Source organism: Vigna unguiculata, chromosome 1 (assembly GCF_037176805.1).
Source record: "Vigna unguiculata cultivar grain cowpea cultivar isolate G323 ecotype 2 chromosome 1, ASM3717680v1, whole genome shotgun sequence".
In the NCBI taxonomy this organism is placed as follows: Eukaryota; Viridiplantae; Streptophyta; class Magnoliopsida; order Fabales; family Fabaceae; genus Vigna; species Vigna unguiculata.
In genome coordinates, this window is record NC_140792.1 from 36,565,237 (window position 1) to 36,578,358 (window position 13,122).

General features: G+C 33.8%; 2 protein-coding genes across 2 annotated transcripts; one reads left to right on the forward strand and one right to left on the reverse strand.

Annotated features, from left to right (window-relative positions):
* Positions 1–810: 810 nt before the first annotated feature.
* On the forward strand, positions 811–4,150 carry LOC114172681 (elongation factor Tu, mitochondrial-like). The gene is made up of 10 exons (XM_085666764.1): positions 811–995; positions 1,109–1,184; positions 1,261–1,353; positions 1,439–1,513; positions 1,856–1,960; positions 2,064–2,154; positions 2,276–2,481; positions 3,233–3,316; positions 3,685–4,032; positions 4,085–4,150. Exons 1-10 carry the CDS (start codon positions 811–813, stop codon positions 4,148–4,150), a joined length of 1,329 nt encoding a protein of 442 aa, XP_085522890.1.
* Positions 4,151–6,972: 2,822 nt separating this feature from the next.
* LOC146888930 (uncharacterized) lies at positions 6,973–8,106 on the reverse strand. Its single transcript, XM_085666770.1, has one exon. The coding sequence runs from the start codon at positions 8,104–8,106 to the stop codon at positions 6,973–6,975; it is 1,134 nt and encodes a 377-aa protein (XP_085522896.1).
* Between the last annotated feature and the right edge of the window lie 5,016 nt (positions 8,107–13,122).

Genomic DNA, 13,122 nt, shown 5'->3' on the forward strand with positions numbered 1-13,122 from the left:
AAAGTATCACAACATTAAAATCGAAAATATTTTATTGCTTACAAAAGAGCAACAATACGTAACTATTTTATATGATTTCATCGACAAAAGCAAATGATTTTAAGCAAAGAAACAATTATATACATTCGTTTAAAAATTCAAAAGAGGAAATACCGACTAAAAGTATAAAACTCCTATCTATACATTCGTTTAAAAAATAAGAAAAGAAAATTAGAGTTGACTCAAAATGAAAAAAGTTGAATATAAAGCATCTATACTAAACAAACAAGTAAAACCTATATTACATAAATTATCTTTTAATTTATTTATTCATTTTATTTATACTTATCACAAGTTAATGCATTTTCATAAAAAAAATAAAATAAAGAGAAAAATGGTCAGTTTTTGAACCAGAATAACCCTGTCCTAATATATAATTTTTTCTACCTCGAACATAATTATTTCTCATAAAATATATCTAAAATTTACCAAAAGATACCATTTAACTAAATAAGTTAAACCAGACACGAATTAATTCATTTATCTAAAACTTTAAATTAAGTCAATAAGATAAAAATCACTTCAAATATTTTTTGTCGGAGCAAGAAGAAAAAAACATTTGTAACAGAAAAAAAGAAGTATGTATGTGCTCCGAAACATTATGAGAGTGCTCGAATTGGGCCGCACGAATATGACGGGTCGGTGTCGGGCGCCCATTCTAAAACCCTCGCTCTTCGCACTCACTGCTCTTCGCTTTTGTCTTCCTTCTCCTAAAACCCTCGCCTCTGCACTCCATAGTTAGGGCTTTTCATTCTCCTCATCACTTCATCAATGGCCACTCTTCTTCTCAGACACTCCTCTTCCACTTCTCGCCGCCTCTTCCCCTTAGCCTCTCAAATCCACTCTTCCGTATCTCGTTCTCCTCTCTCTACTCCCAGTGACTCCACCACCTCCACCTCCTTCTATTCTTTCAATTCCAATCCATGGTGGAGATCCATGGCAACTTTCACCAGAACGTAACACTCTCGCTTTCTCTTTTTCGTCGCAAAATTTAAAATATACAAGTAACAGTAATCGTTATTAGTATGTCTTTTACTTGTTTTGTTCATCTTATTGTTTGACTTTGCAGGAAGCCTCACGTTAATGTCGGAACTATTGGACACGTGGATCATGGGAAGACCACGCTAACTGCGGTAATCACCAAGGTCTTGATTCACTCTTTGTTTAAATGTGTGTTGAGGTGGATGTTTTGGTGTTTATTACTCAATTAGGTTTGATCAGGTGCTTGCGGATGAAGGGAAGGCTAAGGTTGTGGCCTTTGATGAAATTGACAAGGCTCTTGAAGAGAATAAGAGAGGAATCACCATTGCAACGGTATGGAATCGCACTCTTTTGGTCTTACAATCGATTGTGTTATTTTCTGTTGATATGTATGCTTGCTCTATATTTCGGTTTTCAGGCTCATGTGGAGTATGAGACTGCAAAACGACATTATGCGCATGTGGATTGCCCTGGACACATGGATTATGTTAAAGTAAGCTTTCGAATTTGGTTTAGTTTCTCTAAGAATGTTTTTTTTACTGGAGTTATCAATTGCCTAATGGAAGCTGGGTGGCTAAGTTGTGGCGAACAAATTTAAGCAATTTTACCTTGTATAATAGTTAATTGTGGAATTTAGCATATTTTGGTGCTTGTGTAGCCTGACCTTCTTTTCAAAATGAGATGGAAAATTTATGCTAGGAATTTGGAAGTAGATTAGTTTGTAACAAAATATATTTTATAGGTATTGATTACACTGTATATTGGCAACAGCTGCATTTGTCAGATTCCTATTTTGTTCACTGTATGCTTTATAATTGTCTATTTTTTTTTTCAGAATATGATTACGGGAGCTGCCCAGATGGATGGTGGTATACTTGTTGTATCTGCACCTGATGGACCAATGCCTCAAACCAAGGAGCACATTCTTCTTGCTCGCCATGTAGGTATTCTACTGATGTGGTTTGTATATATATACCTAGAACGTCTACACCTTTCTCCTTACTTCTAGATTGACATATTTTATCTTTAAATGTATTATGCAGGTTGGTGTGCCATCTCTTGTTTGCTTTCTAAATAAAGTTGATGCTGTTGATGATCCAGAGTTGTTAGAGCTTGTAGAAATGGAGTTACGTGGTAGGGTGTTTCTCTAAGGCTTCTCTTCTCTTGTCCATGCTCAGAAAATGAATAAACCTGCTTAAGTTTCTGTAATCTTTGTGTTTGCTAAAATGTGTTTTTATGATAATGTTTTTTGCAGAGCTAGTGAGCTTCTACAAGTTCCCTGGGGATGAAATCCCGATCATTAGAGGTTCAGCGTTGTCTGCTTTACAGGGTACAAATGACGAGATTGGAAGACAGGCCATTCTAAAATTAATGGATGTTGTAGATGCATACATTCCTGACCCTGTTCGCCAACTTGACAAGCCCTTCCTAATGCCAATTGAAGATGTGTTCTCAATTCAGGTAAAAGGACCTGAACTTTATTTTTTGGGTTAATTTTTGAAGAAAGCAGATTCATTGAAGTAAAGATGGCCTCAGTTATAAAATTATTACAATTTGTAATGTAAGTCTTGTGTTTTTATCATGTTCTATCACTTTCCATATGCTCCAGTATAAACACCGTTTAGGTAACGACACTGTTTAAGAAGTACTATTTATTACTATTCTGTTTACGTTAAAATTGCTTTAAATTCCTTATATGCTCCTTCAGTTCACTCAAACTACAGCAATTATTGATGTGCTTAACATCATAAGCAGATGGGATTATGAACACTGGAGCATATGTGGAATAGATGTTTATAATACCGGTCATCTTTGTAACTGTGGTCACTTTAACAAATTCTTTCTTGTTCTTCTAAATCTCTAGTTAGGTGAAGGATAAAATTTCAAAATCTTAAATTTCAAATTCTTAATTCGGTCTAGGGTTTTTGAAGAATAAAAAAGGAAAGGAGGTAGCATTTGTTACGGCCTTGCTCTTTGTAATGATATGACGCAGTGGAAATTTAAATCTTAACATAGTGCTTTAAAAACTGTTGTCTCATATAATTGTTTTTTTTCCCTTAAAGAGAATATCAAAATTTCTATTTTCAACACTTAGTTCTCTCAAAATCTGCATTTGTTTCATTACATATATTGGATTGTATGGACATAAATAAATATGGGGGCAATGGTTTCCATCATTTCAGCTGCTTTATATTTTTCATTTGTGATGAAGGGACGTGGAACAGTTGCCACTAGCCGTGTTGAACAAGGCGTCATTAAAGTCGGTGAAGAAGTAGAGGTGTTAGGTCTAATGCAGGTATGTATGTTCATTGAGTCATTTCCTATATATAGCTGCCTTCTGATCCTTCCTGTTAATAAACTAACATTAATTATTCTTTCAATAAAAACACTACAGATTAATCAGAAACCTTTCATTAAAGACAAAACATCAATGTATATTAATTTCTTACAAACAAACAATAAACCAGTCGAAATTATTCCCCCCAAATAAACATTTCACATTTACTGTGTTTGAAATAGAAAAAAATGTAAAGTATAATAATGCTTGCATGGCTTAGGATCTTATTTTCATGCAGTATATATAACAGAATATTGGATGGACCCACATGTCAAATCACTCTCTTTGAGGTTCCCTGGTTTATCAATGGTCACCGTCTGTTGAAGGAACCATACTTCCTCATGCTTGATGTACTTCTCAACTTCTTCTTCAAACTCTTGATAAAATTCGAAAACTGGTCGTTTAGGTTATCCCTAGCATTAGCCTCGTCATCATCTCGTAGTGGTACAGGTGTAACGTTGCTCTGCTCCCGACCGATGTGGGACACGGTTCTAAGTTTACCCTTGGCACGTCGAATGAAACTGTTGAAAGTTTCATCGTTATCAAGTGAGGTGTTATCTGAGTTCGCCGCACGACCATGTTGTCCCTTCCAAGCGCGTGTGGTCTCTACTGCTGGATTAGCAGCACGCCACCTCATCCTTGGATCATATCCAGCTTCACTTGAAGCAACTCTTGTTGCCTTTCCATGAACCTTTGAACATGATGAGTTCCTGTTCCATGATGCAGGTTGGTTTGAAAAGTGTTCGATGCAAGGTATATGGTTTCTCGACAAACTTGGTTAAGCTCAAATGATTATAAGTTGAGTTGGTGTAACTTGTTTTATAGTGTGTTATGAGGGTGTAAATGGAAGATTATGAACTAAAATAAGAAAGAAATAGTGACATGTTTTGAATAGGTATGTGTATGAGGACTAATTGTTTTTCGTAGGAGCTATCCAGTTAAGATTCTGAACAGCAATTAAGAAGAGCTTTTTCTAATTTTCCACGGAATATAATGGTGTCAAACTCCAAAACAACCAAGTACTGATGTATATACAGTAACATTGAACCATGGCCAAAGTTGACGGCTTAGTCCTAATCTTCTCAAGGAAATAAAATAAAAGGAAGAGATTTTCCTTAAGTACTTGATAATTCTATGGTTAGTATTGTATACTGCTGTTTTAATTATCTGTTATTATCATAATAAAAAGCAAAAAAAATAAACATAAACATTTATCTCTTTCATCAAAAATCAGTATCTTCCTCTCCCACCCTCACAAACATGAGAGTTTTCCATGGAGCAGCTAGATGGTATCAGATTCCAAGAGGACCCTTCTTCAGAATTGGCGAAATAAACAAAAGTTTCAGTTGCAGCTTGCAAGAATCACATCATTCCCATATATATAAGATGCTTATGTGGTTATGGGTAATTATTATTCGTGTGTCTTTATGTGGAAATTAAACAACTCATCGCACTTGTTGAATTTTAAATTACGATCAGAGAGCCAGAATGTAAGTGGCTCCTACCATACCAAACATTAAAACAAATATGTTTCTGGAATTTTATTTTTGCATGTTCATGGTGTAGTGTATCAACCGTAGTTAAATTTATCTCAATCTAACGTTGCTGGTTGAGTATTGCTTCCACATTTATCTCAGTTAATGGATAGTTTAACGTTGTCATGTTCTTTCACAAAAGACAGAAAGAGAGGGGGGGAAAGCGAGTCCAAGTCATGCAGCTCGAAAGAAACAAAGTTCTAATTTTCAACTCACGCCAAAGATTTCTTCTTTCTTATACCATTTACTCTTCCCGGTTCCACCGCTGATTTATGTCACTACCACCATCTTTTAGAAAACAAACCATTATGTACCAAACTTGACACTTCTAGAACCAGTTATTTTGACTCAAATTCAAAATACTGGACCAGCTTTTATGATTCCCGTAAGTGTTTTTTTAAGGTGGGACGGTTGTTATTAGAGAGAACTTTGACTACACTAAGGTTCGAAACTACTTTATTACACCTAACAATCACATGCAAGAACTTATCTGCTTTTTCATAATGGTAATGGGGTTTTGAATTTACCACCATTAATAAAAGACTTGAAAATTAGTTCACTATGTAACCAAGTAGAGTTAACAATAAACTATACTTTGAAATGGCGTATTTTAGAGACTAGAAGAAAAAAAAATTCTTGCGAATGTTACTGTATTATAGTTAATGGGCTCCCTATATTTAGAGAAGTAATATTTTTTTTTGTTTTATTATTATATTAAATTTATAATTTTAGAATTTATAATTAGTTGGTCATTTAATAAATTATTAAAGAATATATTATGTTTAAAGTATTACTTCTCTGAATAATTATTTTATTCATTTGATTTATTATTAAACTGATTTACCGTAAAAATAAAAATATATTTCAACTCTAACCTTTAATATCTAATAAATTATTATTTTAGTTCGTAAATAGTATTATTAGTTTTTTAAATTTAAAATCTTCATACAAATCTCTAAAATGCTCGAATTCTATATTGAATCGATTTAACCCACGGTATGTATTTCTAAAGATTATTTTTAAAATTATTTGATTTTTAAAATAAATAGATAATTATTTCTTTTAATGTGTGTCCTTATACACATATGTTGTCTATTGTAATATTTATCTATTATAATATAACAACCCTGCAGAAGAGTGATACAAAATATCATGAGCCGGACCTTCAAAGATAATGCATCAGAATTAATATACAAAATATGAACTCTTCTTTGATTGTTTTCAGGTTTAGCTGTTGAGTCAGGAAATCATAAGACGGGGCTGGAGGGCCACTGCAAGGTGACAAGATGAAACTGTCACAGCAAAGAATGGTCCATCTTGTAAGGGAAAGAGATTGTAAGAAGATTTGTTGCAGCTGCAGTTGAAGGGATTATATTTTGGCATTTTTTAGCTTAGTTCAAATACTACCAAATATATTCCAGTGATAAACAAGTGAAAGCAGTGATGCATACCTTTAGTCCCTCATTGAAAAGCCATTAAAAAAAAGCAGTCTTAAACGTTGACAATAAAGCAGCATAATAATGTCTCAATGGTTTCAACTTTAGAGTACCACCTAAGATTTACTAATGCAACCCACGTTCTTCTTGATTTTTTCTCTCTTAATAGTAGAAGGTGGAAGGGAGTAAAAGGAAACTCGATATCAATCCTACTTAGGCACATACAAATTTGACTAATCAAATTAACTTACATAATTCACAACATAGAAACAGTCTAATTAGTGCTCAGCGATTTAAAAGCTAAACAAGGGTGCTGGAAGATGAATACAGGCTAATTTTACAATTCAACATTGGAGCATATTCCAGCTGGGGAACAAGTCAACAAGATCAAGAAAAGTATACTCTGCATACCTCTTTAAAGGAGCAGTCAAAGTGGATTGCTTATTTTCGTGTGGATCTTCCAAGGTTCTTATGACCACCAAATTACCATGGGAAAGAAAGATGCATAATCAATAAACAGATACAATAAACGAGCCATCTTCATTACTACAATGAGACATTCCATGGTTATGCACAACACTATCTAAATAATTTCAGTATTAGAACCCTGTGGAAGAGTGAAAAAACAGAATTGAAGGTATGCTTATGCCTCCAGATAATGACCCTTGTATGCTACTAATAACTCCTCTGCATTTTCTCTGAACTGTGATATATACTTGTCCAAGAACATCTCCTCAGACAAGCACAACACATGAATATAACTGGGGACTTTCTTGCAGAGATTTTTTGATTTCAACAGTTGGAAGACTTTATATCGAGGAAGCACGCGATCCTCCATGTTGTACATTAAAATCTTAGGCTGGTGAATAAGGACTGACTTGGGCAGCATAACTGTATGCAAGAAGAATTTCATTCCAACTTTCAACTTCTTCTCTGATGTTCTAAACAAAGCCGGGGTTCTCTTGAACATTTTCAGGCCCTCATCCTTCGAAAAACCAAAACAATTAATTAGTTTCAACTTTCTCTCAAATGTTTTATCGCTCAAATAACTTAATGTATGAATTGCATGGACAAGCATTCTTGAATTTTCACGAAAACCCAAGTCTACAGCTCGAGAAACATTGTTTTCAATAGTAGACCGTTGTGCAACGAAAAGCCTTGGATGAAGTTTGAGTAGCAATGAAAGATGAGTCCCAAGAATGCCACAACTTTCCAGGAATACGACATTCTCCATAATTCTTTTGTACTTTGGGAGTATCCAGCCACATCTGTGCAAAACAAGAATAAAATCTTTCTGGTCGTAGACAATTTTCCTAATAGCTTCAACTGAGGGGACCAATGTTTTCTTCAAGCTATGAGTCAAAATGGAGGGATTCTTTGAAATGAAGCTGCATAACTCGTAACCCTGGAATCCAGACATCTGAAAGAGCTGAATTTTGGGTCTCAAGATTTTCTCAATGTTTGTAAACAGTATCTGGGGTATTTGACGAATCAGGGAGAGAATCTGGCTTTGGGAAAAGCCTATTTGTTTGAAGAAAATGAGCACTGATAAGGGGTTTTGAGGGAATCTGCACCCTGAAACACGTTTGGAGACATAAAGGGATTGGGTTCTGGAGAACTGCAAGTCGGAATTCAGGTAATCAATTAATGAAATGGTTTCGTTGAAGTATAGGCAACGGCTTTTGGTTGAGAAAGAGAGGAAGAATGTCATAGACTGATAAGAGAATTGATTGAAAAGAGAAGATGAAACAGCATGGTGTGACTTGAGAGACTGCATTAGTTCTGTGATCGTAGATCGTAGATGAATGAATGCTTTGTTTAGAATCAACCAAAAAACAACGTATTTTTTAGGTTGTCTATTTCGAATTTGAAGTCACCAACGTTGGCAGCCCTAATCAAGATAATCACCAAATCTGATTCTCAAGGGTTTCGAAGAACCCTAAATCCCTAATTTCTTTAACCTTTCGTCTCTCGCTTGGATTTCAAACCCTTCTTCTTCATTGAGCACGGCCAAATCACGATGAAGAAGACTGAACCCTTTCTTGAAGTTGCGTTCTCGTCGACGGTGGGTTGCTTCGCGGGGGTCTGTCTGGTCTGGTTTTTTGCAGGTACCGTGGTGGCTGTCACATTGGCGCAATCGACATCGATTTCTGTCACGGTGGCCTGCGGTTCTGTTTGGAATGGAGGTGGAGGATTCTCGCAATGTAGGTGTGTTCGCGTCTGGTTTCGCGTCTTCTCCGGGCAGCTTTTTTCGTCGCAGGTGGCTGCGTGGTGGCCGGCGCCGCAGTGATGGGGATATTGCGTCAGAAAGTGCCCTCGTCGTCGATCTGATTCGCAGTGGTTCTGCAACGCGTGGCTTCGTCAACGTGTGGTGGTTCGTCGTGGCAGCCTGGTTCCGCGAGACATCTGCTGGCTCTGGTTTCGTCGCAGCGGAGGTGGCTCGCAACACCGATCTGGTTGTGTTCACGTAGGTGGCTCGCGACGGCGGCGATCTGGTTCGGGACGGCGGCTTCGCAAGCGGCAATTTGATTTTCCAGGCCCTTTTTTTGGCCGTCAATGGCTGTGGTTTGCTCTAAAGTGTGCCGGCAGAGATTCTGTTTAGGGGTTAGTTCATGCGCGTGGGAGAAGATAAAAACCTGATAAAATTTTTGTATTAAAATAAATACCTATAAATATTTAGTTTCAGTATAAATAAAATATTCAATGTTTTGGTAGTTTAATATTTTTTGTGAGTAAATTAAATCAAGAAGTTAACAAAATATTCAAGTTTAATACTTTTTGCAGTTAATGATCATAGTTAGTGAAAAATGTTAAACATCAGTGTTTATGTATATCATGCGAATATTGGTTGTTCCAAAAGAAAATTAATATTTGGCCAGATTACATACATGTGATGGTAAAATGTGATAATTAGAAGGTTTTGTTTTGGTTGATGATAAATCAATCCAATGATGAATAAGATGGGTTTGTTGTTTGACATACTTCATTATCAATGTTTAGTCGTTACAACAAAATATTCTTAGTAGTTAATATTATTTATATTGTTGTCCAAAGAATATTGATGATGCATTAGATGTCTTGAGATATGTTAAACCATTATTTAAATATATTTATAATTATTTATTTTTATGATGTGACAGGGTGTTTTACTTTTTTAATAATATTTGCTTTATTAGGAGTTAGTCACTTTTGTGGTTTATGTTTTATGTTTAAGTTTGTGTATGCCTACATTGTATTTATGCTTTCATAAACTAGCATGTTTGTCTCCTAAATTATTAAGCTTTCCAAGTTTATGCAAGGATCAAATGTGTTGGATTGATAGAAGACCAAGGAACAAACAACAAAACCCTAAGTTCAGCTCTGCACCTAGAGCTAAGCAACATTCGGGTTTGGCTGGATTCAGCCCAACCGGATTAGTCGAGGATATGGGTAATTTCGGACATCACACAAACGTAAGCCAGCCCACACTTCACCGGAAGAAGACAACACCTTTGTGTGATAGGAAAGCGCAACACCTTCCAATGAGCACGAGGAATGAGCAAATTCTGAAGAAAAGAGGGAAGTTGTAGATAAAAGGTGAAGAGGTCGGGGGAAGAGAATATTATTTTTTTTATTCTTAAAGACATCATTTGTCCCAAGTTTCGTTTCTCTTTCTTCGATTTGGTCATATTTTTATGAAGGACAATGATATTTTGACAATTTTCTCTTATAATCTGATGTGACTTTTTTTATGTGTTAAAATATCATTTTATTTTTTTAAGTTAAAAAAATATTAATTTGTATAAATTATGATCAATTTGATTATTTTTTGTGACGACATTTAAATTGTTAATTGTTCCTGCAGAGAACAAATAAGAAGTCAGACATAAGAGTCACCTTACCATGTAGTCCGTTATCTCCTCAGTTGGCCTCTTCCCATTCGATAGATGTCGGCTTGAACCCAGGAGGGGTTACCTGCAGAAGAATCTCTGAAGCTCAAGTAAGTCAAAGCTCTCAGAGAGTCAAATCAGCAATTAATGAAAGCGTACCTTTAAATGATGGGGTCCACGTGTATTTATAGAGCATTTAATGATGTTTGACCATTTCATGGGCTGGGCCTTGACTTGGGCTCTAGCTTGGGCCCCAGCTTGGGCCATGAGTGGGCCTGGTCCTGAAACAGGTCTTAGGGGTCTATTGAAGATAGGGTATTGATGTTGGCTAACTTTCTAGACAAGTAGTCGGTTTCGGCCGGCTACCTGCCTAGATGGTTTGTACTGGTGGTGTCCGGGTACTAGATGGTATGTGGTTTTGACGTGTGTACTATTTACTTGATTGAGTTTTGGCTAGGTACGGTACACCAGTCCCCCAGCCTTGTCCGATATGGGTTGTCGGTCAAGGATGACATGTGTTGGTGAACTAGCAAAACCGGCTAGGTGTGATACATTAACCAAAAGTGAACAACGACAATCATGTGTCATTTTGTTATTTTTTTTATTTTTTAAATTTTTTAAAAAATTTTAAAAAATTGTTCACATCCAAGTCAACATTATGACACATGGCAGTGTCATATGTCAAGCAAGTGTCATTACCACATACAAAGTCAGTATTATTGTCACATATTTTATATTTAATTCATACAAATTTTCGTTAATTTTATTCAAACAAATTGAATTGAATTGTCTTTTATTCTAACAAACTAAACTGAATTTAGTGAACCGAACAACGATATGAACCAACTGTTATGAACCAAACATTTTTTCTAATTACACTTTTGAATCAAACTATATTAATTTTAATTTGGACTATACTATTTTAACCGAATTGTACTATATCAATATTGTTCATAAAGTGTTTTTAAAAATGATAATATTAATTTCAATTCACTGTCGTGCTAAATTTAAATGTATAGTCAAAGTGATTAACAATACGAAGCAAAACTATTACATTTTATAAATTGTTTTCTACTTTTAATTTGTTTCATGTTTTCAAAGATTCGTATGAAAGTCAATTTCTCGAAGGAATTGGCTCAAAATAACAAATCCAACCAGCAAAGTATATGTTCAAATGAATCGAGAACAAAAAGCTATACACAAAAAACAAAAACAAGAATAGTTATTTTCACCATCATATAAAATAAAAATCATATTAAAACGAGATAATAATTTTGTAAATTAAAAGGAAAAAAGAAAATATAATAGAAAAATACAGGTAAATATAGATTTAAGTTATATAAAATAAATATTAAATATGTTTGTACACCTAACACAATTTTTTGCATGATCAAGGTTCTAGTTAGAAGCTTTAACCTTTATTTATTTATTAATATATATATATATATATATATATATATATATATATATATATATATATATATATATATATATATATATATATATATATATATATATATATATATATATATATATATCCGAATTCAATTTTAACCATTTTTTCTAATATATAATATTATAAATAATCCATAGTTCAATATAAGTTGATACATTATATCAAGTTTTAATTTGTAATTTAATAACTTATAATATTTTTGTTGATATTGATATTTATTACATATTTTTTGTATCATACATATTAATATGTATGATAAGAAAATATACAATAAAAATTAACATCAACAAAAATATTATAAATTATTAAATCTTGAAGTCTACCAAAATAATAGTGCAAAAATATGAGCACTTAAGTTTTGTAGGAACATGTCTAAAACTAAATCTTAGAAGTACAAGATAGAGATTGTCCATCATCAAGCAACTTCCCATCATTAAATTTTTCTTTTTTCTTTCACCATGATATTTCCATCAACCAATGGAGAGTTTAAAATAGAAATTGAATCATCCAATCAACCATTAGGCTCCCTTCAATTGAAGTCAAAGTATACTAATAAAGATTGATAAGGAGTAAAAGATGCAAAGAGAACATTGTCCTTTAAAAGTTTCTTAAAAAACAAATTTAATTGAAAAGTATCACAACATTAAAATCGAAAATATTTTATTGCTTACAAAAGAGCAACAATACGTAACTATTTTATATGATTTCATTGACAAAAGCAAATGATTTTAAGCAAAGAAACAATTATATACATTCGTTTAAAAATTCAAAAGAGGAAATACCGACTAAAAGTATAAAACTCCTATCTATACATTCGTTTAAAAAATAAGAAAAGAAAATTAGAGTTGACTCAAAATGAAAAAAGTTGAATATAAAGCATCTATACTAAACAAACAAGTAAAACCTATATTACATTGAATATAAATAACAGTGCTTAATTACATAAATTATCTTTTAATTTATTTATTCATTTTATTTATACTTATCACAGGTTAATGCATTTTTATAAAAAAAATAAAATAAAGAGAAAAATGGTCAGTTTTTGAACCAGAATAACCCTGTCCTAATATATAATTTTTTCTACCTCGAACAGAATTATTTCTCATAAAGTATACCTAAAATTTACCAAAAGATACCATTTAACTAAATAAGTTAAACCAGACACGAATTAATTCATTTATCTAAAACTTTAAATTAAGTCAATAAGATAAAAATCACTTCAAATATTCTCTGTCGAAGCAAGAAGAAAAAAACATTTGTAACAGAAAAAAAGAAGTATGTATGTGCTACGAAACATTATGAGAGTGCTCGAATTGGGCCGCACGAATATGACAGGTCGGTGTCGGGCGCCCATTCTAAAACCCTCGCTCTTCGCACTCACTGCTCTTCGCTTTTGTCTTCCTTCTCCTAAAACCCTCGCCTCTGTACTCCATAGTTAGGGATTTTCATTCTCCTCATCACTTCTTCA

Coding starts and splice junctions, on each gene's coding strand:
- LOC114172681 (XM_085666764.1), top strand. CDS start 811: ATGGCCACTCTTCTTCTCAGACACTCCTCTTCCACTTCTCGCCGCCTC. Junction 1,514..1,855: donor GACACATGGATTATGTTAAA/GTAAGCTTTCGA, acceptor TTTTTTTTTCAG/AATATGATTACGGGAGCTGC. Junction 3,317..3,684: donor AGGTGTTAGGTCTAATGCAG/GTATGTATGTTC, acceptor CGTCTGTTGAAG/GAACCATACTTCCTCATGCT.
- LOC146888930 (XM_085666770.1), bottom strand. CDS start 8,106: ATGCAGTCTCTCAAGTCACACCATGCTGTTTCATCTTCTCTTTTCAAT.